General features: G+C 57.2%; 1 protein-coding gene, 2 non-coding genes and 1 pseudogene across 4 annotated transcripts; 3 read left to right on the top strand and 1 right to left on the bottom strand.

The window, feature by feature from the left end:
- The first annotated feature begins 2326 nt into the window (after positions 1 to 2326).
- Positions 2327 to 2535, top strand: LOC147362461 (small nucleolar RNA U3). The gene has a single exon (XR_015137477.1). It is a non-coding gene; the product is annotated as a small nucleolar RNA U3 (small nucleolar RNA).
- A 329-nt stretch (positions 2536 to 2864) lies between these two features.
- Positions 2865 to 25210, top strand: CERCAM (cerebral endothelial cell adhesion molecule). Of its 2 annotated transcripts, XM_086324831.1 has the most exons (14): positions 2865 to 2985; positions 12413 to 12503; positions 15273 to 15383; positions 15533 to 15650; positions 16340 to 16474; positions 16613 to 16817; positions 20082 to 20201; positions 20519 to 20595; positions 20684 to 20790; positions 21863 to 21995; positions 23283 to 23410; positions 23594 to 23797; positions 24177 to 24429; positions 24703 to 25210. In XM_086324831.1, exons 3-13 carry the CDS (start codon positions 15280 to 15282, stop codon positions 24427 to 24429), a joined length of 1584 nt encoding a protein of 527 aa, XP_086180957.1. In that variant the 5' UTR covers positions 2865 to 2985; positions 12413 to 12503; positions 15273 to 15279; the 3' UTR covers positions 24703 to 25210. The 2 variants fall into 2 exon arrangements, with proteins under 2 accessions (XP_086180957.1, XP_086180956.1); XM_086324830.1 differs by lacking the exons at positions 2865 to 2985; positions 12413 to 12503 and adding an exon at positions 13075 to 13323.
- Positions 3984 to 4056, bottom strand: TRNAW-CCA (transfer RNA tryptophan (anticodon CCA)). Its single transcript has one exon. It is a non-coding gene; the product is annotated as a tRNA-Trp (tRNA).
- On the top strand, positions 14471 to 14565 carry LOC147362459 (small nucleolar RNA SNORA70; annotated as a pseudogene).
- Positions 25211 to 25689: the final 479 nt, after the last annotated feature.

Raw genomic sequence — 25689 nt, 5'->3', positions numbered from 1 at the left:
CACCCACCTCTGCCCCGGCCTCCTGTGTGAGGAGCCCTGCTCCCTGCCAGGCCCTCATACAGCCCTGTCCCTCTTCTCTTCTTTCCTGACCTCACGTCACACCCCTCTTCCCCACCGCCTCAGCTCCATTTGGTTCCCCTCTTTTACTCTTCTCTGGGGTGGGCCCCCCTGCCCCAGTCCCCCCCAAATTCTGCAGTACCCCCCAAACCAGGAAGCCCTCGAGGAGGCTGGCATTCCCGAGGGGAAGATGGCAGGAGGGGGTTGCAAACAGAGGAGGGTGGGGGCAGTGATCTCTCTCCCTGGTGCCCTGGTGCCCTGGCTCCCTGGCCACTGGCCGGGGGTGGAGAAAGGCCGCTCTGAATGGAGTCAGTGTGAAGACAGGAAAAACAAACACCTCAGCCTGAGCCCGTGCTGGCCCGCTGGGGCGGGGGCATGGAGGGGTGTGGGGGGCAGATGGGGCAGGGCCTGGGGCTCCTCTCAGCCTTGCTCCATCCACCCTCTCTGGGTTCCCAAGGGCCCATGGCTTCCTGGACCCCCGGCCCACAGTGTCCAGAGAAGGAGTGGGTTCAGGGACCGCAGACAAGCCCCCTAGGAGACACCTTTGCCCCAGTCCTGCCCAGCCCCATGGCCCAGCCCCTCAACCAGTGCCCTCCCTGCCCGGCAGATGCCAGGAAAATCTGTGCCCAGGAAGGGCGGGCTGGCACCTGAAGGCCTGCCTGACCGGCCCTCCTCAGCAGCAGGAACTGGGTAGGGAAATCACCTTGTGCCAGAGACGGCGGCTCCAGCAGTGCCGCCCGCCTCCAGGGCCGAGGGGACCCCAAGACAGACGCTCTGCCCCACAGGTGAGTGTTCCTCCCGCCCCCAAGCAGGCAGGGAGGGAGTGGGAGGCTGTCCTCGTTGGGGCTCCCAGGAGCCCCACGCATCCCCAGAAATCGCGCCAGTTTCTGTCGGGCTGTCTCGCCCTCTGTCTGCGGTGCGCGTGGCGCTGGTGGTTTGGTGAGAGGAGCCACAGGGTGATTAGAGGAGCTGGAGCTGAAGTTTGCAGATGAAGGGAGGCAGAAGGGGCTGGACTCTGGCAAGCAGGACTCTTGGATTCCAAGCCAACTTTTTGATTAGACCTGTGGAATCACAGAGGCTCCTGGGATGGTCTCCTCTAAACACTCTGGATCCTAAATGACCTTTGGGATGAGCTCAGAGAGGGGTAGCAACTCATCCTGGTGGTGGAGTTGGAACTCAAGCCCACCAGGCCCCCTGAGGACGCCAGGGGCCGTACCGTTTGTGCTGCGGATGCCGGCCATGCACAGGTCCCTGGCCGTCCCCCTCCACATACGGTTTGGTCCCTCTGGATTTTTCAGGGACAGCAGTGGGAGGGCAGACTGCAGACAGCACCTCCCAGGGCACCCTTAGCTTTCTGTCCTCTCTCCAGGCACCGTGCCCAGGCCCAAGAGCCCCTGCCCAGGCATCAGAGAAGTCAGTCTCTTCTGATGGCCCCTCGGAAGCCATGATTGGCCTCGGCTTTTCAGAGCCCAGAATACAGGGCCTCCGTAGGGCTCAGGGTGTAACCACAGTGCCTCATGCTGTAATCAAAGCCTAACCACTCCCTGGAAAGCGAGGCCAACAGCTGCCTGCCTGCCACAGGGTCCCCAAAGTGCCCACCTTGAGGTGTCCTGCCCTGTGTAGCAGACAGCCCTCACTGAGTCAGGTGCCATTCCAAGGCCTTGCGTGTACTTCGCTGAATGGTCTCCTAGAAGGTGGATGCAGTTTTGCAGACTGGAAAACCAAGGCGCAGAAAGTGGAAGTCACTTGTCTGTGCACACACTGCTAGGAGCTGGGATTCGAACTCACAGGCTGGCTCCAGCATCCTAAGCCTTTAAATGTCCCCCTATCCTGCCTCTAATTACTAGGAGGTCTCCACTAGAGGTCATTGTGTCCAATCCCCTGCATCTGGGTGTTTGGCCAAGCCAACCTATGCTCACAGACAAGAATCAATCTAGTTTTTAAAGGCACCTGCTCCAAGGGTGGAATTCCCCCTGGGGGTAATCAGACATTTATTTATTCATAGCCTTCTGGCTGGGAGGAGAGGCCCTCCCACCCAGGACTCAGCAGGGTCCAGCTGCCTCTCGTTGTCCTTCTCTCCTTCCCTCCACAGTAGAATCTATAATCAGAGGGGAACCAGCCTTGCCTTGTATCTCGGCTCCGTAACCTCCAAGCTGTGTGGCCTGGGACAAACAACTCAGCTTCTCTGAGCCTCAGTTATCAACTGCAAACTAGGGTTAACGGTACACCCGCTTTGTGAGGTTGGTGAGGATTAAATGATCAAAGGGGATGAAAAATTCTTTCAGGAATCCTGACTATAGTTCATTACTGGAGAAGTTTCTCTGACCCTGTCGAACACCAGAAACCCCAAGGAAGAGGCTCTCCATTCTCTCTGAGTGTGCAACCTGCTCTGAGGGTTGTTTCTGCAACTGCCACTGGCTGTTGATAATTCTCCTCTTCCTCTGGGAGAGTAAGAGGCAGAGGATGCTGCTGCGTGGTCTCCATCATTTAAAAAAGAAAAAGAAGTGGTGGCTTAAGGTAGCAAGGGGTCAGTCAGTGATCTCAGTGCCTGACTTCTGTGAAGTGCCCAGAATGAAGTGAGAAATCCTTTTCATGATCATCATCAAAGAGACCTCCCCTGTCTGCAGGATTAGAGCCTCTTACTTTGAGCCTTATAGTTTAGCCACCTGGTTACAGAGAGAGAAACTGAGGCCCAGAGAGGAGAGGTACTCTCAGGAAAGCTCTCAGGCTCCCTCATTCCCAGTTGGATCCTCCATCCCTTTTCCTTCACTCCTGAGTCCTGCTCTGGCTTTCTATGCTCAGGGTCAGGCCCTGGTACCCAGTCCTGCCCAGGCAGAGCCTTGGAGAGGAGTGAACAGAGGTTGGAGGAGTAGGCGCAGAGGCCCGGCGCGTTCTCAGACCAGGCTCTTTGTCTGCCGCTTTGTGATGGTAAGCGCTGCTCCTAAATCAGGTCTGTGACACTGTTATTGTTGCCCAGGGCGCAGAGAGTCTAAACTTTTCCCCTGAGGTCAAGAATGTGGCCGGTCCCCAAGCCGCCCGGAGCAGGGGCCTGGGTGGCTGGGGGTGGGGCTGGGGCCTCACCCTGAGCTGGGGCGAGATGTTGGGGGGAGGGGGTCACCGGGAACAAAACGCTTTGAAATGCCTCCTCTCCATCACTGCCAACATTGTCCGCTGCCCGCGGGGGGCCTGGCACCGCCTTGCCGGGGCTCCGGCCCCCAGCCCTGGCCAGGCCCGGCCCGGCATCTGAAAATGGACAGAAGGTTATTGTCCCTCCTTGCGGCCCTTTGTCTGTCCCAGTTCCAGATGTCTAGGCTGGGACCAGGGAGCTGACCCATGGTGGGCAGGGGGGAGGGGACAAAGGGGAAGAGCACGGGTCACTGCATCCTGAGGGGTCGTTCCCAGACCCTGGGATCCCACCCAGCCACGGCCCAGTCACCTTCTGGGCTGTCTCGGCCCTGGGATTGTCCCTGTTCCCTGGTCTCTCCTGCCCTTCCCGACAGGCCAGGTTCCGGCCTCAGGATGAGTTCAGAGCCGGGCACCTGGGGATTCCCACTGATCTACCCCCGTATCTATGCAATGGGGACAACAGTGCACCCTCTCAAAGCCTGCTGTTCCCCGGGTGGGTATGAGTATCACTGGACCAGGGTGCACGCATTCACAAGAAACGACAGAGCCCTCAAACATGGCAGCTCCGTGCTGGGCATGGGGGTGCACTATGGTGGGTGGACCATTCAGATCCTTCCAGATTGTGTTTATTTATTTATTTTTAATATTTATTTTTATTTATTTATTTGACTGTGCTGGGTTTTAGTTGCAGTATGTGAGAATCCCATAGTGGGCTGCTGTCTATGGGGTCGCACAGAGTCGGACACGACTGAAGCGACTTAGCAGCAGCAGCAGCAGCAGCAGCAGCATGTGGGATCTAGTTCCCTGACCAGGGATCGAACCTGGGTCCCCTGCATTGGGAGCATGGAGTCTTAGCCACTGGACCATCAGGGAAGTTCCCTATCTTCTTTTTTTTTAGTATTTATTTATTGACTTTTAAAAAATTAATCTACTTTTGGCTGTGCTGGGTCTTCGTTGCTGTGCAGACTTTTGACTAGTTGCAGAAAGCAGGGGCTACTGTCTAGCTGTGGTGCGCGGACTTCCCATCGCAGTGGCTTTTCTTATCGTGGCGCTCGGGCTCCAGGGCGCACAGGCTCAGCAGTTGTGGTGCACGGGCTTTGTTGCTTGCTCCAAGGCATGTGGGGTCTTCCCGGATCAGAGATTGAACCCATGTCTCCTGTATTGGCAGGGCAGATCCTTTACCACTGAGCCACCAGGAAAGCCCTTATTTACTTGTTTATTTGGCTGCTCTGGGTCTTAGCTGCGGCATGTGGGATCTAGTCCTCTGCCCAGGGATCAAACCTGTGCCCCCTGCATTGAGACAGTGGAACCTTAGCCACTGAACCGCCAGGCAAGTCCCCGGGTTGTGGTTTATAGTCATAATAGGAAGGAGTAACATTTCCCACCCACTCTGTGTCTGTAAACCACTTTACCTGCTTTATCTCATCCTTTTCACAAAAAATCAACAGTAGATACTGTTCTTATTTTCCAGCTTTGGATACGGAGATTCTGAGAGGTAAACTCCCTTGCCCAAACCCAGGCTGCCGGGAAGCAGGAAAGCTGGGATCTCAGCCCAGGCTGACCGCTGCCACCGAGAGGAATGATCCGCTAATAATACTTGGAAGGTGCTGAGCACAGAGCCTGGCATGGCTCCCGACTCAGCCCACGGAGCCGGTGGTGGTGTGATTCCACCCGTCAGCTTCCCATTTCACAGATGGCACTACTGAGGTTTAGACCAGAGAAAGAAAGCCTGGGTGAGACGCTCAGGGAAGCTTAAACAGCAACCCACCAGGGCCAGCCAGAGAGGCAGTCAGCCTGGTTGGAGTTTCAAAGCCCGGTTCTGTGTGGGCTTGAGCTAGTAACTTGGCTTCGCCGTGCCCTGGTGTTCTCATCTATAAAATGAAGGTATTCCCTGCTTTATAGGGTTGTTGTGAAAATTCAGTTTGATGATGCATTTCGAGCACTTAGCACAATGCCTGGCACACACAGCACACAGTTAATGAGAGCTATTCCCCTTATTATTCTGAATGGGGTAACGTTTTTATCCTTTTGAACCCTCCTCTCACCTGGGGTCACCTGAGGACAAGGCACTGTTGATGGGAGGGGCTGCGGGATGGGTTCCCAGTTGTTGAGTCGGGGTGGGGACAGTAATGCTTGGCCTGCTTAGGGGTCTCTAGAAGTGTGGCAGCAGGCTAGTGCTGCAGGTTGCAGGTCGGAAGAAGGCCAGAGGGATCAGGCTGGGAGGGGCAGGGGCTGCCTGGGCCCAGAGGAGTTAACAGCTCCCAGGCCCTGGCCCAGCGGGGCTGCCACGCTGCAGTCCAGCCACAGCAACGCAGCAGGCAACGATCTTAGCAGAGGAGCCAGGGCGGCTTCATGATGGGCAAAACAGCTGGCTGCCCGGGGAAAACAGCTGGCTGGGCCCCAGCCTCCTGAAGACCGGAGCAGAGCCTCAGAGGACAGCTCCACATCTGGGCTCCTGGGAGACAAGGGCCTGGCCAAGAGCAAGAGGGTGGTCCTTTGGGGTGGGGTGGGCGTTGGGTGGGACACTTGGAGATGAAGGGCAGATTCCCAGAGCGAAGGCTGGAGCTATTCTAGGTCTAAGCAGAGTGGTGACTCCAGCTGGGATTTGAGGGGGGTCTCAGTCTCCCCTCAAATAGGAAGGATGAGGGGCAGCAGAGCAGATGGGGGCAAGACTGCGCTCGGCCTTGGGTCATCTTGGAACCCAGCTTGGAACCGGAGGTGGGAGGGAGCCCGGTGGGGGCTCCTGGACCCCCACCTGCCGAGCGGCATCCCAGGACGAGGAGCCATGTGTGGGCCCCTCCTCCGGCTTGGAACCTGGGCTCCCTTGGCCACAAAGCAGGACAGGGGCCCAGAGAGCCCCCAACCCAGGAGACGTGAAGCTAGCAGCTGGTAAGAGCTCCGTCCGTGCACCCCCTCTGCCGTGGGCTTCCCCTCCCCATCTACTTGGCTGCCAGGCTGTGTAGACCCCCAGCCCTGGGGCTCTGTCAAGGTCTTGGGGTACCTCTAGACTGTCCCCACCCATTGGAAGGGAAACGGCACCTGAGACCTCACGGTAGGTTGGGCAAGGAAGGCAGAGGGTTAATGGGGGTGTGGCCAGGGTCCACCAGACCACAGCCACCTGCCAGGGTTCCTGACCCCCAAGTCCCATAGGCCAGAGACCCCTAATTTCTCTCTGACCTAAGGGTCTCCTCTTGCCCACCCTCTTAACCTCCAGGAAGAGGGGGTTGGCCCTCACCTTGGGTGTGCCAACCTCAGAGCCCCCTCTCTGATGAAGGCCACTCTGCAGAGCCTTTGCCAGTGGGCAGACCTTGGAGCTGAGGCTCCCAGAGGGAAGAAGAGGGTGCTGGGGAGGGGGATAGTCCTTCCAGGGTCTCTATTTCTGGAAGCCAGAGCGGAGCCTGAGGCACTGGCGCCACCGCCTGGCTTTGGCCAGAACTACCATGACTGAGGGATGGGGGTGAAGGTGCTGGTGGGGGGAGGAATCTAGAGCCCAGCTAGATGTTGGTCCAGGGTGGTCTGGATCCTATTCAGCCAGATGGACCCAAACATTTTTTTCTAGGCATTACTCCAAGAGTGAGACCTTAGGCCCCATAGAATAGCAGCTTCAGTCTTGAGTCGGTACCAAAATCACCTGAAAGGCTTGTTGGTTTGTTTAACTTGAACTCCCAGAGGTTCTGATTCAGCGGGTATGGAGAGGTGCGGCTGCTGCTCAGTTGCTCAGTCATGTCCAACTCTGAGACCCCTTGGACTGTAGTAGCCCGCCAGGCTCCTCTGTCCATGGGATTTTCCCTGCAAGAATACTGGATTGGGTTGCCATTTCCTCCTCAAGGGGTTCTTCCCGACCCAGGGATGGAACTGGCATCTCCCGCGTCTCCTGCATTCTTTACTGCTGAGCTACCAGGGAAGCCCAGGTATGGGGCGTGCATGCATGTTCAGTCACTTCAGTCGTGTCTGACTCTCTGTGACCCCATGGACCATGGCCCGCCAGGCTCCTCTGTCCATGGGATTCTCCAGGCAAGAATACTGGAGTGGGTTGCCATTTCCTTCTCCAGTGATAAAGTATGAAGTAAGTGAAGTGAAGTCGCTCAGTCATGTCCAACTCTTTGCGACCCCATGGACTGTAGCCTACACGGCTCCTCTGCCCATGGGATTTTCCAGGCAAGAGTACTGGAGTGGGTTGCCATTTCCTTCTCCACAGGTATGGGGAGGGAACTAGAAATTTGCATTTCTAACAGTTTCCAGGCGAGGCTGATGCTGGCTGGTCCAAGGACCATGCTTGGAGAATCACTGCTTTAGAGTTTCTGAGTTTGATGTCATATTACCTTTGCAGAGTATATCCTATTTTTATAAGGCAAAAAAAAAAAAAAATATATATATATATATATATGAGTGTCAGTAGGGGTACAGGCGCTTGATCAGCCCACCCTAGTCAGTAACATCATATTTCTATGGAGAGCCTACCCAATGCTGGGCTAGCCCTGCTGTAGGGCTGGGATAAGTAGTGAGGAAGGCAGACGGGTCCTTGCCTCAGCACTCACAGCCAGGCAGGTCTGGCGTGTGATCTTTCCACCTGCAGGTCTGATAAAAGGCAGCTCACAACAAGGTCCAGAGCAGAACCTGGTTTCACATTCTACTGCCCCTGCGTAGATCTTCCTCATTCAGTCCCAGCCCACATCACACCCTGTGAGTCACCTGACTCCTCCCTCCATTTCTCACATCTAATCACTTATACATCTCAGCCCTGCCCATCATCAGCTCTCCTGGTAACATGCTTTCCCGGGCTTCCATCTTTGCCCCCAGAGTCCACCCTCTGAGCTGCAGCCAAAGCGATCTTTTCAAGACAAACCATGTTACTCCTCTGCTTACACTCTCCAGTGTCTTCCTATTGCACTTAAAAAAAAAAATCCAAAATCCCACCATAGCTTTAAGACCCTAAGTGGTCCTCACCTCTTACCACACTCCCCTTGCTCACCTTGCACCGACTGCCCTGGCCTCCTGGCTTGTTCCCACCACAGGGCCTTGGCCCCATGTCCATATGCAACAACTTCTCCCAGATCTCCTCGTGGCTGGCTCCCCTTATGCTCCAGCACGTCTTCACTGACCTGTCTATTCAGTGTTGCCTCCACCCTCGGATACTGTCTGTTCTCGTTAACTTGTTTTACTTCGTTCGTAGCATTTACTGTTCTCTGAAGTTATTTATTCATTTGTCAGTTTGCTTGTTTCCTGTCTGTCTTCCCTCATTGGAATGTGAGCACCCTAGGAACAGAGACCGAACCTCTGTATCCCCAGTACCTAGAATTCTACCTGCATATGACTTGTGCTCGGTAAATATTTGCTGAGCAAACGGGACTATATAGGATGCAATGCAGCGGTAGGTCCCCAACATGACATCCGGAAAGGCTTTCCAGAGGGCTTGGAAGAGTTGACCAGAAAGAGAAAGACCAGTTCAAGCAGAGGAATTAAAAAAGAGGCAGAGAGAATATGGGAAGGTCTTAAAGCACGGAGTGTTCTGGAACCTGTACATAGTCCAGTTTGGCTGGGGCAGGAGATAGGGGAAAGGAAGTCAGGGAAGATGGAGAAGCATCAGGCAGTCCACGAAGGGTCTCCTTGTTCCTGGAGGAATCTGAGCTCTATGCTGAGGGCATTGGCCGCCCCCAGTGGGTGTAACATCATGCCGTTTAGAAAGGACCACTGAGGGAATTCCCTGGTGGTCCAGTGGTTAGGACTTGGCTCTTTCACTGCAGAGCGAGGGGCCCAGGTTCCATCCTTGGTTGGGGAACAAAGATCCCTCATGTGAAGCCACTCAGTCGTGTCTGACTCTTTTTGACCCCATGGACTGTGCCCACTAGGCTCCTCTGTCTATGGGATTATACTGGACAATTATACTGGAGTGGGTTGCCATTCCCTTCTCCAGGGGATCTTCCCGACCCAGGGATTGAACCTGGCTCTCCTGCATTGCAGGCAGATTCTTTACTGTCTAAGCCACCAGGGAAGCCTCTCATGCTGTGCGGTGTGGCCAAATTAAAAAAAAAGAAAAAGAAAGGACCACTCAGTGCAGAACGGTTTCCAGGGAGAAGGCCTAGGGTAGGGGTGTGAGTAGTGGGAGGTGCAGTGGCCTGGGGGAGTGGTGCTGATGCTCTGAGCCACAGGAGTGACCGCGTGCAGGAGACACTGAGGTGGTCTGGCCATGATGAGTGTGGAGTGGGCGGAGAGAGAGGCACTTATCATCATGTCCCCAAGCTGGAGGGAGGCCACTGGAGTGGGAGCTGGTTTGGAGGAAAGACTGGAGTTCTATTTTAGACAGATGGGTCCTGGTAGGAAGTGGAGAAGGCAATGGCAACCGACTCCAGTACTCTTGCCTGGAGAATCCCATGGACGTGGGAGCCTGGTAGGCTGCAGTCCGTGGGGTCGCTAAGAGTTGGATACGACTGAGCGACTTCACTTTCACTTTTCACTTTCATGCATTGGAGAAGGAAATGGCAACCCACTCCAGTGTTCTTGCCTGGAGAATCCCAGGGATGGAGGAGCCTGGTGGGCTGCCATCTATGGGGTCACACAGAGTCGGACATGACTGAAGCGACTTAGCAGCAGCAGCAGCAGCAGCAGCAGGAAGGGGAGATACATGTCAGTTTTGCAGAAAGAAGGAGTGGTGTATGAGGTCAGGCGTCAGAGGGAGCCTTCTTGGATGAGGAGGAATTCCACTGGGGGAGGGGCCAGGAGGATGCAGGTCTTGGCAGCAGCAGTTTGGCTGGAGAAGACTTGGTGTGTGTCAAGCAGGGAATGAAGGTGGAGAAGTGAGACCAGAAGCAAAGCATGGGTCACACCCCCTTTTCCAGAGGTTTGGAGGAAAGGAGAGAGATAGGGCTGCCACTGGGGGCCAGCAGGCAGCTGACTGTATTCATATTTTAAGTTGGGGGAGCTTTAAGTCCTTTGGAACGTTGAAGGAAGGATCCAGAAGAGAGGAGTGTTGGTAATCTAGGAAGGGCAAAGGGATGGCTTTTTTTTGGAGTCCAAGGATGGTTCTGAGACAGGGGTGCTCTTCCGTGATAACAGGTGGTGAGAGAAGAGACTGGTTTGGCGGCAGGGGGTGGAAGGTTTGGAAACTGGAAATGAGAGTTCACAGGTGATGGTTTCTCTCTCTCTCTTTTACTTAAAAAGAATTATTATTATTATTATTTTTTTTGGATCATTGTTGCCACGTGGGCTTTTTCTCTCGTTGCAGTGAGCAGGGGCTCCTCTCTAGTTGCGGTGTACGGGCTTCTCATTGCAGTGGCTTCTCTAGTTGCGGAGCACGGGCTCTAGCGCGTGTGGGCTTTGGTAGTTGCAGCTTGTGGGCTCCGCAGTTGTTGCTCCCAGGCTCTGGAGCACAGACTCCACAGTTGTGGCGCAAGGGCTTAGTTGGTCTGTGGCACGTGGGATCTTCCCAGATCAGGGATCGAACCTGTGTCTCCTGCATAGGCAGGAGGATTCTTTACCACTGAGCCACCAGGGAGGCCCCCCTCACTCTCTGAAAGATATTTATTTGGCTGCCTGGGGCCTTAGCTGCGACAGACACGCAGGCTCTTTGTTGTGGCTAGTTTTCTTTGTAGACCTAGTTTTGCCTGGAGGCACGTGGGATCCTAGACTCCCACCAGGAATCAAGCCCAGGTCCCCTGCATTGGAAGGCAGACTGGTAACTCTGGACCACCATGAAGTCCAAGGTGATGGCTTCTCTTTTCTCCAAGAAGGGCAGGGAGATTTTCACTGGGGTAGGGAGAGGAGAGTGAGGGCGTCAGAAGATCAAGCTGGTGAAATACCACTGGTGCGGCAGGGGGAGGGTGGGCAGGAGCCCAGGGAAACTGAATTGTTGGGCTCAGTGCAAGGCCAGTGGGGAGTGGAGATCGGGAGTGTGCCCCCAAAGGAAGATGGCTATAGGGTTTTTCCAGGGAGGAGTGATGGGGGGTACCTGGGGCAAGGGAGTTAGTGACTGGCTGGACCACTGTGGAAACTGGGAAGAGAGGTGAAGTTTGGAGGGGTCAGTGCACTGGGAGAAGAAGGACGACTTGAGGTGAGGGAAGAATCAGGAAGCCCCTGTGACTAATAGCATAGGCAGAAGCTCTGGGATAACCCTGGGGTGGGTGAAGCAGGGGACGCTGCTTTGCTTTAGAAGAGAGTATCTTAGGGACTTCCCCTGGCAGTCCAGTGGTTGGCTACTTGCTTCCAATGCAGGGGGTGGTATGGTTTCAGTCCCTGGCTGAGGAACTAAGATTCCACACGCTTTGCAGCGCGGTTTGGCAGTGGGCTTCCCTTGTGGCTCAGCTGGTAAAGAATCTACTGGTAATGCGGGAGACCTGGGTTCGACCCCTGGGTTGGGAAGCTCCCCTGGAGAAGGGAAAGCCTGCTGCTGCTGCTGCTAAGTCGCTTCAGTCGTGTCTGACTCTGTGCGACCCCATAGACGGCAGCCCACCAGGCTCCCCCGTCTCTGGGATTCTCCAGGCAAGAACACTGGAGTGGGTTGCCATTTCCTTTTCCAATGCATGAAAGTGAAAAGTGAAAGTGAAGTCACTCAGTTGTATCCAACTCTTAGCAACCCCACGGACTGCAGCCTACCAAGCTCCTCCATCATCCAGTATTCTGGCCTGCAGAATTCCATGGACTGTATAGTCCATGGGGTCGCAGAGTCGGACACGACTGAGCAACTTCCACTTCACTTCACTTCTAAGCCACCTCGAAGTCACTCAAGTTGCAGGTGGGGATAGAAAGAAGCAACCATGCAAGGGGAGGGACTCATTTACCCATGATGTTTTGGGGAAGGGACCACAGGCCTTCCATCGTGGGGCCACCCGGGTGAGGGGCTGAATGGAAGGAGAGCCTGTCTTCCAGCCCCAGGAATTCTTCTCCCCTGCCAGGCTCCATGCATAGAATTAAAGTGCATTCACGCACTCAAGGAATCCTTGCTAGATGGGCGCTATTACAGCCCAATTCTACGCAGGAGGCCCTGAGGCTCAGGAGAAAAGTGACCTACCTGCCTGAGGTCGGTGGCAAAGGAGCTAGACCCCACCACTGGTGCCTCCAGGGCCCTCCTTTTCCCTAAGAGAGGCTGGAGACTCAGCAGGGGCCTCAGGACCCCGACTCTGACCAGACACCGGAGTCACCCTGCTTTGGAGGGGGGGTCTGGGACACCGTGAGGGGGCCGTGTGGTGCCCCTTGTTCTACACTCAGTCTAAGAGCAGGCTTTGCTCTCCTAAAGGCCCGGAGCGGTGCTGGTGCTGGCGACGGAGGCGAGGACGATGACGAGCGGGAGACGCCAGGCTCGGACCGCGGCAGGATGGCACGCCCAGGTCAGGGGGACCACCCCACCTCCCCTCACCCCTTCGCGGGTCTGGCTCTGCGAAGTTCTGTCTGGACCCGCTAGAGGGCGCCCGGGGGCGGGGCGGCCGAGGGGCCGGGAGCCCGGGAACCCGGGAAAGGGCCGTGGCGGTGTCGCCGGGTCCGCACGCAGCTCAGGTCCGAGGGTCGGACGGATGGCCAGGCAGTACGGATTCAGGGGCGTTGAAGGAATCCGTGAAGCCGGATTCCGGGGATTGCACGCCTCAGAGGGGAGTCGTAGTCGAGTATTCTGAGACGCCACGGAGGGCTCGGAAGCCGTCGCCCCACGACTCTCCAGCTGGGAAGAGGCTGCTCCCGGATCGCGTCTGGGGCGGGTGTCCGGGCCCTGGTCCTGCGATGCCCCGGGCCGAGAAGAGGACATCTGAGAATCTATGGATAGGGATGGGGAGGGGAGTGGGAGCCCATTCTTGGGAGGGGGTAGTACATCCCCCCACGCCACTCCTAGCCCGCCTCGGCCCCGCCCTGGGCCCAGGCCCCGCCCCGGGCCCCGCCCCGGGCCCAGCGGCACCGCCCACTCCCCTCGGCGCGGCCGGGAGCCCCGGGGGCCGCCGCCGCCGCCGCCCGAGCGCCCGCCATGCGCGCTGCCCCCGCCGCCCCGCTGCTCCAGCTGCTGCTCCTGCTGGGGCCGCGGCCCGAGGCTGCGGGAGTCGCGGAGCCGCCGCTGCCCACTGTGGTCCTTGCCATCTTGGCCCGCAATGCCGAGCACTCACTGCCTCACTACCTGGGTGCGCTGGAGCGGCTGGACTACCCCAGGGCCAGGCTGGCCCTCTGGTGAGATAGACCCTGGCGTTGGCACCCACTGGGCATCTACCCCCCCAACCCCACCACCGACAGCCTGGGCTCCAGCTGGCCCCATCTGCTCCCTGCCCAGACACCACCCAGACAGGCCCCTCCCCTCGCAGACAGGCCCTCCAGCAACCCGAGCCCCCTGGCGGGTCCCCTTGTCCCCTTGGCCCTGCAGACTGACCTTGGAGGCCTTGGGTTGGCACAGGGACCCCCATCCCTCATTCTGGCCTCTGCTCCTCCTTCAGGACCTCCTCTAGGTGTAAGTTGGGCCCAGCCCCTCTTGCTCCAGCCCACCAGAGCTGAAACTTAAGCCTTGGGACCTGGGGTTGGCCTGACAGAGTGGAGCCAACAGGAGCAGCTGGCGTCCCCTGGGGCCCTATGTAGCAGAGTTCAGCAGGCCTGGGAGTTCCTGGGGAGCCCGTAGGGGTGCTCTCAGCCCTGGGCTCCATGCTGCTCTTTGGGGGGATAGTGTCACACCCGCTTCCCCTTCCCCAGGCTGGTTCCAGCCTCTCTCAGAAGAGGGGCTGAGTCCTGCTGGCCAAGGGCAAAGCCCCTTCCTGCCATCTCTCCCCCTAGGTGTCCCCACAGGGCCCTGGAATTAGAGGCCACAGTCTGTGGAAGCCAGAACAGGGAGGAGTCCCAAGCTGAGGCTGGGGATAAACTGAGAGAAGTGACCAAACTACCCTCCCCAACTCACCAGAATTGGGCTGGGGGTGGAGTTGTGGCCTGGGGAGGCCGCCCACAATTGCCAGTCCAGGAGTTTAGTCAGTTCCCACCCCCAAAAGACTTGACACGTAGTTAGTCTTCAGTTCTGGAGACTTGGCTTAAAGGGGCAGCATCACCGAAAACCTGGGCTCTTGGCTAAGGCCCCCTCGCCCAGCTCTGTCATGAGAGCTCCTTCAGAGAGGCTGTGCTAGGTGACCTTGGAGCTCAGGCCCATCAGGTCTTCTCAGGGATGCTCAGAGTGTGGTTTGGTCCTTATTACAACTTCCTGGTGGAGGGAAGCAGCAGCTCCTCTGTCCAGTCCTGACTCAGAGAGGGGAGAGGACTAACCTGAGGTCACACAGCAGGGAAGGAAGAAAACCAGGGAATATGGCAGGTGTGTTCCTCAAAGTTGAGGTTCTTCTCATCTTTCAAAATGTATTTGAGTGGCTGCAGACAGCCTCCTGGGGAGCATGTGCAGCCTGTTGCCTATCCAGGTTGCCTTAAGGAACCCTGGAGACAGCCCTTTCCAGTGGACATTCATGACTGGCAAGCTGTCCCCAAATCTAGGCTTCAGACTGGTAAGTGTGGCCAAAAGCCCCAGGACACAGTGGCCAGGGTCCACACTGGCCAAGTCGTAATGCCTGTCCATACCAAGCTTCTGAACAAGGAACATGTGACTGAGGCCCTCCGTAGGGCCAAGTTCAAGTTTCCTGGCCGCCAGTCGATCCACATCTCCAAGAAGTGGGGATTTACTAAGTTTAAGGCTGGTGAACTTGGAAACATGGTGGCAGAAAAACAGCTCATCCCGATGGCTCTGGGGTCAAAGACATCCTTCCTTCTGGACAAATGGCAGGTCTTGCACTCATGAGAGCCTTGGCACTGTCCCCTCCTTACTCATGCCCACCAATAAATCCTAGTTGCCTGTACAAAAAAATAAATGCATTTGAGTTCTGTCACCTCAGCCCCTGAGCTTGCCAGGATGGCTTTTAGTTACAGAGGGCGAACGTGAGCCCAGAGAGGGTCTGGACCTGCCTGGGGTCACACAGTGGAACACAGACCTATGATTGGGACCTGGCTGCCCACCTTCCTCTGTAGCACACCTACCTCCTCCACTTCCAGGAGAGGCCAGTCCTGCAGGGGTTGGTGCTCCGGGGTCAAGGTTGCCTCAGGGTTTGGTCCTTTGGTGGCTGTGCTATCCCTCCCCCACGCTTCTTCCTCTGTGTCCCCAGGTGTGCCATGGACCACAATGTGGACAACACTACAGCGATGCTACGGGAGTGGCTGGCTGCTGTGGGCGATGACTATGCAGCTGTGGTCTGGAGGCCCGAGGGGGAGCCCAGGTGTGGCCTGAGGGCAAAGGTTCTGGGGAAGATGGGCAACAGGTGCAGCCCAGAGAGGGAAAGGGACAGTTCCGAGTCACAGCCTCCAAGCCAGGGCTCTGACTACACGCGCCTCCCCCATGGAACATCTCATCTCTTTACCACCTCAGGTCCTACCCAGATGAAGAGGGCCCTAAGCACTGGACCAAAGAAAGGCATCAATTCCTGATGGAGCTGAAACAGGAAGCCCTGACCTTTGCCAGGGACTGGGGGGCAGACTATATCCTGGTAAGAAAGCCTGGCCTACAATCGGGCTCCCCACAGGTGGTGGCACCTGTCTTTGACAGAAATCTGGGTAGAATTTAACCATCTGTAGCCTGGACCCTTCAGCTAGCAACCTGGATCAAAATCCAGATCAAGTATTGAACTGGGATCCCTTTGCTTGAGCTCAGACTCTGTACTAAGCCTGGATCCCTGAGACAGACAGAGCTCAAGGTGTACACTGAGACTCAATCCCAGAGTATAGAGTATAACTCAGTCTCAGAGTGTAGAGCCCAGAGTATTATCTGAGCCTAGTTCCCTGGACCAAAGATCAGGGTTGTTGTTGTTCAGTCTGCTAAGGCTAAGTCATGTCTGACTCTTTGCGACCCCATGGACTGCAGCACGCCAGGCTTCCCCTATTCAGAGGAGATCTGAGTAGGTCTTTGAATTTCCTTCCTAAGGCTTCAGATAAAGTTCTTAGATCAGCAACTCAGGCATAAAATCTCTGGAGCCAGTCCCTGAGCCAGTGCTCCAGACTAGATCCTTGGTCCAGAAACAGATCTTTTGGTTTATAGGTTAGATCTCTCTGAGGGAACCCCATTGGATTGTGGGAGTTATCCTGGGTCCCTGGATATCTGGAGGGATCCCACTCAGTGAATCCTTGGGATGCTGCTGCCCAGACAAGAATGAGGCCTGTGACATCCGCCTCCCCACAGTTTGCAGACACAGACAACATTCTGACCAACAACCAGACGCTGCGGCTTCTGATCGAGCCGGGGCTGCCCGTGGTGGCCCCGATGCTGGACTCTCAGACCTACTACTCCAATTTCTGGTGTGGAATCACCCCCCAGGTATGGCCGGGGACCCAGGCCTCAGGAGGCTTGAGGTCTGGGAGGAGGGACGTGGAGGGTAGCAAGCCCCAGCTGGGGAGCGGTGTGCTGGGGATGGAGGGGATGCCCTCTCACCGCGCGGGGCCACGCCTTCCCCAGGGCTACTACCGCCGCACTGCCGACTACTTTCCCACCAAGAACCGCCAGCGCCGGGGCTGCTTCCGCGTCCCCATGGTCCACTCCACCTTCCTGGTATCCCTGCGGGCTGAGGGGACGGCCCAGCTGGCCTTCTACCCACCTCACCCCAACTATACCTGGCCCTTCGACGACATCATCGTCTTTGCCTACGCCTGTCAGGCTGCTGGTAAGGTCAGCTTTTGTTGAGCCTTTTTTCGAGGTCTCTGGGCCTTTGCACATGCTGTTCCCTCTGCTCTGCACGCCCTTCCCCACTCCACAGTTCATCTTGCTAATTCCTAATTGTCCTTCGGGTCGTAGGCTTTCTCGGGCCCACTGCCCCAGTAGGTTAGATGTCCTTCTGGCTGTGCCCACCATGGCACTTGCATGTATTCCTTCATTAGGCAAATATTCATGGGACACCTACCAGTGCCAGGAGAAGGCAATGGCACCCCACTCCAGTACTCTTGCCTGGAAAGTCCCATGGACGGAGGAGCCTAGAAGGCTGCAGTCCATGGAATCGCGGAGGGTCGGACACGACTGAACGACTTCACTTTCACTTTTCACTTACATGCATTGGAGAAGGAAATGGCAACCCACTCCAGTGTTCTTGCCTGGAGAATCCCAGGGACGGGGGAGCCTGGTGGGCTGCCGTCTGTTGGTTCGCACAGAGTCGGACACGACTGAAGCGACTTAGCAACAGCAGCAACCAGTGCCAAGGGCTTCCCAGGTGGCACTAGTGGTAAAGAACCCGCCTGCCAATGCAGGAGACGTAAGAGACACAGATTCGATCCCTGAGTCGGGAAGATCCCCTGGAGGAGGGCATGGCCACCCATTCCAATATTCTTGCCTGGAGAATCCCAAGGACAGAAGAGCCTGGTGGGCTAAACTCCATAGGGGTGTAAAGAGTCGGACACGACTGAGCAACTTAACACGCATGCACCAGGTGCCAGGCACCAGGGAGACAGTGGTGATAAAATCAGGTGGTCCTGGATTTCCTGGATCCTCCAGTCCAGTCAACCAAAGGATCACACAAATCAGTGTCAATCACAATGACAGGAAGAAGAGCTTCTTGATCATAGGCATTCTGGGAGCTTAGACTGGAGTTGACTTGGTCTCCAAGGAAGGCTTCCTGGAGGATGTAATCACTGGGACTGAGATCTGAAGTATGGGCGGGCGTTAACAAGGCAAACAGAGCAAGATGGAGCATTTCAAGCAACGGGACCAGCAGATGCAAAGGCCCTGTGGTGGCCCGGGACATAAAAAGGCAGGCAGCTAGAGCACAAAGAGGGGGCATAGTGCAGGCTGAGGCAGGAAAGGTGGGCAGGGGCCAGCTTGTGGGGACTTGATGGGCAAGCATCTGGCCATCAGCCTGTGAGTGTCAGGCAGCCATCAGAGAATCATCCAATTGGACTTGAACACTGAAAAAAGAATCCTTCTGCTGTGGGTGTTATTTTTAAGATGAAAGTTACAAGGAAGTGTTTGGGTTTGGGGAATTCCCTGGTGGTCCAGTGGTTAGGACTCTATGCTTTCACTGTCGAGGGCACAGGTTCAGGCTCTGGTCAGGGAATTAAGATCCCGCAAGCCACGCAGCATGGCCAAAAAAAAAAAAGAAAAGAAATGTTTGGATGTTTGGGTTTGGATCGGATAAACCACAGTCCTGGGAAGAACTGAAGTTGAGAGCAAGACGGAGATGCTGCTGTTGGCATAAGAACCTGGAGAAGGCGGCAGAGAAGGTGGCTCACGGTGTGCGCTCATGGGTGGCGAGAACATGAAGGCTGTCCAGTGGGTGGGGAACTTTGCTCAGGGTCAAGGTGAATCAGAAGTGACGATTCAGTCAGGAAATGCTGCACCTGGGCAAGCAGTGTGTGAGGACTGGCCAGGGAGAAGCGTGTCATCATCATTTTGTGCACCAAGAGGTGACGTCTACAGTGCAAACGTGCAGGAAGAAAAAAGATCTTACCAAGTGCAAAACGTGAGTGAAGGTGAAACAAATACATGGACGAAAAATGAGAAGCAGCACGGATGTTTTCTTTTTTTCCTTTTTCTTGCCACACTGGACGGCTCTTGTGAGATCTTACTTCCTCAACCAGGGACTGAACCCAGGCCACGACAGTGAAAGCACAGAACCCTCACCACTAGGCCGCCAGGGAACTCCCTGTTTCCTTATTTCTTCATTCCTGCCTCTACTTGGGGCTCAGCTGGTAAAGAATCTGCCTGCAGTGTGGGAGACCTGGGTTCGAGCCCTGGGTTGGGAAGATCCCCTGGAGAAGGGAAAGGCTGCTCACTCCAGAATTCCATGGACTCTTGGAGTGGCAAAGAGTTGGACACGACTGAGCAACTTTGTTTGTTCACCTCTACTTGAGTGTCAGCCGCTGTGTACTTGTCAGTGGTTCAAAGGAATTTAGTGAATGATTTTGTAAAGTTTTTTATTTATATGCAGATATGCAAATTTTTTTTTTTTTTTAGCATCATATGTTTATTTATTTTTTGGCTGCATTGGGTCTTAGTTTTGGCTTGCGGGATCTTTTGTTGCAGCGTATGGGCTTAGTTGCCTCACGGCATTTGGGATCTAGTTCCCCAACCAGGGATCAAACCTGCATCCCCTGCACCGGAGGGTGGATTCCCAACCACTGGACAACCGAGGAAGTCCTGCGAACGGGGATTTTGTCTCCATCATTCGTGCTTCCAGCCCCTACACTCTGCCGGGCTGTGTACTCAGTGCTGGGCCTGGAGTTGACTTTTCAACAGACACCGTGTTATGAGCAAGCTCCGGGATGGACAGGGAGGCCTGGCGTGCTGCAGTCCACGGGGTTGCAAAGAGCTGGACACGACTGAGCGACTGAACTGAACAGACTGACTGACCGACTGACCTGCCCCGGAGGATTCACAGTCTGTAGAACACAAAGGCTAAATAAATGATTATAATAAAGATTACAAACACTGAAGGAATTAAAAAAAAGACCACTCTGGTTGCCAGGTGCAGGACAGCGTGGCAGGGGCCGGAGAGGGGGAGGGGTTAAGTGTAGGGATCTGGGCCAGAGGTGATGGTGCTGGATTGGGTGAGTGGGATGGGTAGAGGCGGGCGAGATTTAGAGGGTGGAGCAAGGCCCCATGGCATCGGGTGCCCATAGCCAGATGGGAGTTTGACCTGCTTCTTCCTCACTTTAATCCTCTGAGGGCAGGGATGGTCTGTCTTGCTCACCACCATCGCCCCTGCCCCCAGCTGGCGCCCTGGAGACATCTGTTGGATGAACATATACCATCCCGGCAGAAAGGTCCCTAAGATGTTGTTTGAGCCAAGCCCTATCTCCCTCCAACCCCACAGATGGGGACACAGGGTCCCAGAGAGGACTCCTGTGGTGGGTACCGGTAGGACTGGGGCCCACACCTGCCGTCTGGGTTCCGAGAGCCCCGCCCTGCAGCCCAGCACTCGCTCGGCCTCTCTCCGCAGGGGTCGCAGTCCACGTGTGCAACGAGCAGCGTTACGGGTACCTGAATGTGCCCGTGAAATCCCACCAGGGGCTGGAGGACGAGAGAGTCAACTTCATCCACCTGATCCTGGAAGCGCTGGGTGAGGCTGCCAGCCAGTGTTGTCCCTCCTCCCCATCACTCCCCGCCCCTCCCACGGGCCCCTTCTCCTTGGCCCCGGACCTGGCTGGGCAGCGGGCAGGGCTGGTGTCACAACTTCCCCTTCAAATCATTCCCTGACTCCGGGCAAGTCACCTTCCCCGCTGAGCTTCAGTCTGCCCCTCCGAACAGCAGAGGCAGGTGGAGTCTGTAATCTGCTGGGCATCCTGCCAAGGGGGCGGGAATGAGGGGGGCCTGGGACGCCAGGGTGCCACTGACTCTAGCCAGTGGGGACTCGTGACAGTGGGCTTTCCTCTGCAGTGGATGGGCCCCCGATGTGGGCCTCGGCTCATGTGTCCCGGCCCCCAAAGAGGCCCAGCAAGATGGGGTTTGATGAGGTGAGTCCTCCCGGCCTGCAGGACTGGGGTCAGGAGGCGGGCTCTCCCCTCCACCCTCAGCCTCCTCCTGCCCCCCTGCCTCCTCCAGGTGTTTGTCATCAGCCTGGCCCGCCGGCCCGACCGCCGAGAGCGCATGCTGACTTCACTCTGGGAGATGGAGATCTCTGGGCGGGTGGTGGACGCTGTGGATGGCCGGTGAGGCTTCCGGGACGGGGACAGGGCCCTGTGCAGTGCAGGGGGCCCAGGGTGGCCCGTCGGGGCTCCCTGGGGGTGGGAAAAGCAGATGATGGGTTGAGTTTCCTGTTCCAAGGAGTATTCAAAGAGAGCCTGAGTCATTGTGTCTCGGGGAGCCCAGGGCAGACAGAACAGGACAGGGGCCTTTCCTCAGCCCACCTGAGGGAGGAGGGTGCAGTGGTTAAGGCCCGGGGTCTGGAGCTCCTGGGCCTGGTCACCAGCTGTGTGGCCTCCGGCAAGTCCTCCCATCTGTCAGCCCTGCTGCGGAAATGGCGAGGAGCTGCCTTCCTCTTAGGGGCTTATAAGGGTTTAGTGAAGATTTCTCCAGGCCCTGACACACTGTAAGTATCCCAGAGGTTAATGGGGTCTTCATTCTGATTATCAGGGCTCTTCCTTTCCCTCCTGAACCTAGATCTCTGATGGGTGGGGTGTGGGAGCAGGCCGCTCACGGCCCTCCATGTCCACCGCTGCTGGCTGCATGTGCTCGTCTGCTGGACCACGGGATGTCCAGCCTTTGCTTGGGCCCCTGCCTGAGAAGTGTCTGCCCTTCATCCTGGGTGTCTCCTCCTCAGACTGCCCGGCTCCCCTTAGGATGACCCACCCCACCCAAGGCAGCTCCAGCCCCCTGGTCCAGTCATGATGACTTCAGACCACATGAGGTAGTAATCAGGCCTCCTCCCTCCCAACTGGGAATCTCTGGTAGTTCAGCAATAAAGAATCCGCCTGCAATACAGGAGACCGCTTGCAGTACATGAGTCTTGGGTTCGATCCCTGGGTCAGGAAGATCCCCTGGAGAAGGAAGTGGCAACCCACTCCATATTCTTGCCTGGGAAATCCCATGGACAGAGGAGCCTGGGCAAGCTACAGTCCAGGGGGTCGCCAAGAGTGGGACATAACTTAGCAACTAAGCCACCACCACCGCCACCTCCTTCAAACCAGACTCCAGTGTGACGGTCCCCAACTTGCCCAGTGCAGGCGGCCCTGGGTGGGTCTCTGGCGGGCACCCCTGATCCTGTGACACCGTCTCCCTCAGGATGCTCAATAGCAGTGTCATGAGGACCCTCGGCGTGGACCTGCTTCCCGGCTACCAGGACCCCTACTCGGGCCGCACGCTGACCAAGGGCGAGGTGGGCTGCTTCCTCAGCCACTACTCCATCTGGGAGGAGGTGAGGACCCTGCCCCCTCGGCCTACACCCTTGGGGAAAGCAGGGCACCCCCTCCCACTCATGGCTCCATGCCAGCACTCATGTAACTGGTGGGTGGCGGAGCATACTCATGAAGACCCGGGCGGCAGCTGTCAGCCTCCTGTGGGCACGAGCCTTACCGTGCTGAGCCCGCGGTATGCACTGAGCGCCGGCTGTGTGCTGGGACGGCCTCTGCTCCAGGAACACAGAGGCGAACGCGAAGAATGCAGCCGCGCCCTCCTGAGGCAGAGGGACCAGAGCAGGGCGCACAAATGGAGAAAGAGCTGTTTACCCTGGTCCGGGGAGGTACCGGCTGTGTGAGGGTGTGGACAGGCCTGGCCTCCCGGCCTCCGGTGGGGTCGGCGTGGGCCTCACTGTTAACGGGCAGGGAGAGGAGCCTTCTCAGCAGAGGAAGGCAGTGCAGGCCCAAACCCCTTGGCCAGGCAGCCTCGGCCTGAGGCTGGGGTGGGAGTGCCCAGGAGAGGTCACTGCTTGGACTTGGCCCGAGAGGACCAGGGACAGGACCTCCGAGGGGCGCCCCCTCCAGAAAGTGAAGCACAGACACCTTCCTTGTTTTCATTTTCTACTGCTGCTGAAATACGTTGCGTGTGAGTTGCTATTTCTATTTTTCTGAACTGAATGCTGCCTCTGAATGGATCGAAGGGTCACCATTTATTGAGCTGATTTCATGCTCTTCTCATACCTCCAAAAATTACAGAAAGCATTTTTTTCTCAGGGTCCTGGAGGGCTAGGGTCTCTCCCCAACCCCAGCCCAGCCTCACTTCTTTGAGGAGGTGGAAGTGAGGCTCAGGAGGCGGAAATGAAGAGCCCGGCTCTGTAACACATCAGATGCAGGCTCAGATCCCAGCTCGGCCACGTCCGGGCTGGGTGTCCTTGGACTATCATGGGGTCACTTCCCGGTGTCTCCGTCTCTCTCCTGCCTCCTGAGGGTCCCTGGAGACAAGCCCTGTGGCCCCTGAGATGAGGCTGTGCTCAGGACTGCAGCAAGGGTTCTGATTTCTCTCCTGATCTGCTTGGAGGGCAAGACTGGGAGCCTGAAGGCCCTTGAATACTAGAGCCAGGTGTTGGGGTTTCAATCCCCAGGCCATGGGAAGCCCCAGCAGGCTTTGGAGCAGCTGAGCGACGTAGCCAGGGCTGAGCACTTGGCCTGTAACTGAAGCCAGGAGTGTCTGTCAGTGTCAGCCAGGTGGGAGGGGACGACAGCCCAGGTATAAAGAGCCACCCTCCCACCCCCACCTTGTGCCTCAGGTCGTCACCCGGGGCCTGGCCCAGGTCGTGGTATTTGAGGACGATGTACGCTTTGAGAGCAATTTCAAGGGGCGGCTGGAGCAGCTGATGGAGGAGGTGGAGGCGGAGAAACTTCCTTGGGACTTGATGTAGGCAGCCCGGGGCCCCAGGGGCCAGGGAGAAGGGTGGGCCTCCCGGGGTCTGCCTTCTCCTGCAGGAAGCCCTGGCCAGCCCTCGCCCCGCCCTGGGCTTGGCTCTGTAGATGGAGTTGGGGACAGGGAGGACCCTGGGACATCAACAGTGATCCCTGGGACCCCTGGTGTCACCTGCAGCTACCTCGGCCGGAAGCAGGTGAACCCCGAGGAGGAGGCAGTTGTGGAGGGGCTGCCGCACCTGGTGGTGGCCGGCTACTCCTACTGGACACTGGCATACGTCCTGAGCCTGGCGGGTGCCCGCAAGCTGCTGGCCTCCCAGCCGCTGCGCCGAATGCTGCCTGTGGATGAGTTCCTGCCCATCATGTTTGACCAGCACCCCAAGTGAGCTGCAGGGCAGGGTCAGCCCATCCTCAGAGCCCACCTCAGCAGGTAGTAAGTCCCCTCACTGGGCAGCTGGGGAGACTGAGGCTGGCAGGGCTGAGCCACTTCCGGTCATCAAGGAAGAGCCCAGCTTAGCCTTGGCATCGGCCCCACCTCTATGTGAATCCTGTGATGCCCTGTGGTTTCCAGGCAAGCGATTTTTCTATTCGGCACCTCAGTTTCCCCATCCGGAAAATGGGGATAAGAGAAATGCCACCTCAGGATTAGATGGGAAGGACGGTCAGGTGCTTTGGGGGTGAGGTGCCTGGCTCCAGGCTGGCATGGGTCTGGGGTGGGACAGTTCACCCCAGCCCCCCTGAGCCCCCCTCCCCACTCCCAGTGAGCAGTACAAGGCACACTTCTGGCCACGGGACCTGCAGGCCTTCTCAGCCCGGCCCCTGCTCGCAGCCCCCACCCACTATGCGGGGGACTCCGAGTGGCTCAGCGACACCGAGACATCCTCGCCCTGGGACGATGACAGTGGCCGCCTCATCAGCTGGACTGGCTCCTACAAGACCCTGCGTGGCCCCCGCCTGGACCTGGCAGGCGGCAGCGGGCACAGCCTCCGTCCGCACCCCCGGGATGAGCTCTAGGTGAGGGCAGGGCCTCGGTCTTCTCTCCGCATCGATGGCTGATTCTTTTTGGGTCTCAATTCCCCTTCTCAGTGTTCTCCTCTCCTCTCTTTCTTTCCGTGGCTTTGCCTCTGTTTGTGTCTTTGTGTCTGCCTTTCTCTGTCTACCTGCTCTCTCTCTCTAAGCCCGTCTCCATCTCTCTGTCTCTACTATCTCTGTGTCTGCGTCTCTCTCCGTCTCTCTCTATCCAACTCTAATTTTTTTCTACTCCTCTTTCCTCTCCTGTCCCACCAGGGCTAGACGGTGACTCCAGAGGCGCACCCGGGAGCAGACCACAGCTGTCCAGGGGGCACAGCAAGAGCCGCCCCCAGGAACCACAGACCCAGTAGAGACCTGGCTGCCCCCTTGGGCATGGCCTCTCTGCCCTCTGGACCTGTCTTCCATCAGGAGAAACCACTGAGATGGGTCCCCTTCCCCCAATGCCACGTACCACAAGGGCAGGGCTCATAGGCCCTCTTCCTTGCCAATCTGATTCAGGGCCTCGGGTGGAGTGAGGAAGGGAGGCCCCACCCCCCCAGCCTTCAGCGTCAAGCTGGGCAGACCCAGGAGGTGTGCCCCCGATGAGGACCCAGCTGCGGTGACCCCTCTGCCCCCTTCTACCTCGCCATCAGCTCCCTACCCAGCTTATCAGCTGGGTCTCACCTGCCACCCTCTTGCCTGGCCAGTAGGAAGTGCAGGGAGATGGGAGGAGGACCTAGCACACAGTAGGCCCTCAATAAAAGCTGGCTGGTGTTGCACTTTATACTTTTTAACTCCTGGCTGAGCCTCTTTGCATGTCCTAAAAGGGCTGGGAGGGGGGAGGCGTTCCCTATCTGTGGACGAGCAGGTGGAGAGACAGAGAGGAGAGGGCGGCCTCGGAGAGGAATCAGGTGATTTGGCATCGCCTCCTTAGCCTGCTCATTGGTAATGGGGCAGTGGGAGCAGAAGTACCTCTTGGGCTGGGTGGATAAGAAGGAGCTGGAGCTGGAGCCCAGCCCACAGCGAGTATGTACCCACTGCGGCTGGTGTGGTCATCGCTGGGCTTGCCTTGCTGGCCAGGGTGGGCCCAGGCCAGACCCAGGGCCGCCGGGGCCCCCGCTCCCTGCCTTTGGACATTCCCCTGTTTAGTTGGAACCCCTCTCCTGGAAGTGGCAGGGGAGGTCCAGGGCTCCCTTCCCGCCCTGACCAGTGTGGCCACCAGAGGGTGGCAGTTGGAGGAACCTGGACCTTGTGGTGCCAGGG

Source organism: Bos grunniens, chromosome 11 (genome assembly GCF_055505025.1).
Source record: "Bos grunniens cultivar Pamir isolate PY7600 chromosome 11, Bosgru_T2T1.0, whole genome shotgun sequence".
Taxonomy (NCBI): Eukaryota; Metazoa; Chordata; class Mammalia; order Artiodactyla; family Bovidae; genus Bos; species Bos grunniens.
This window is presented reverse-complemented; position numbering and strand designations above follow the sequence as displayed.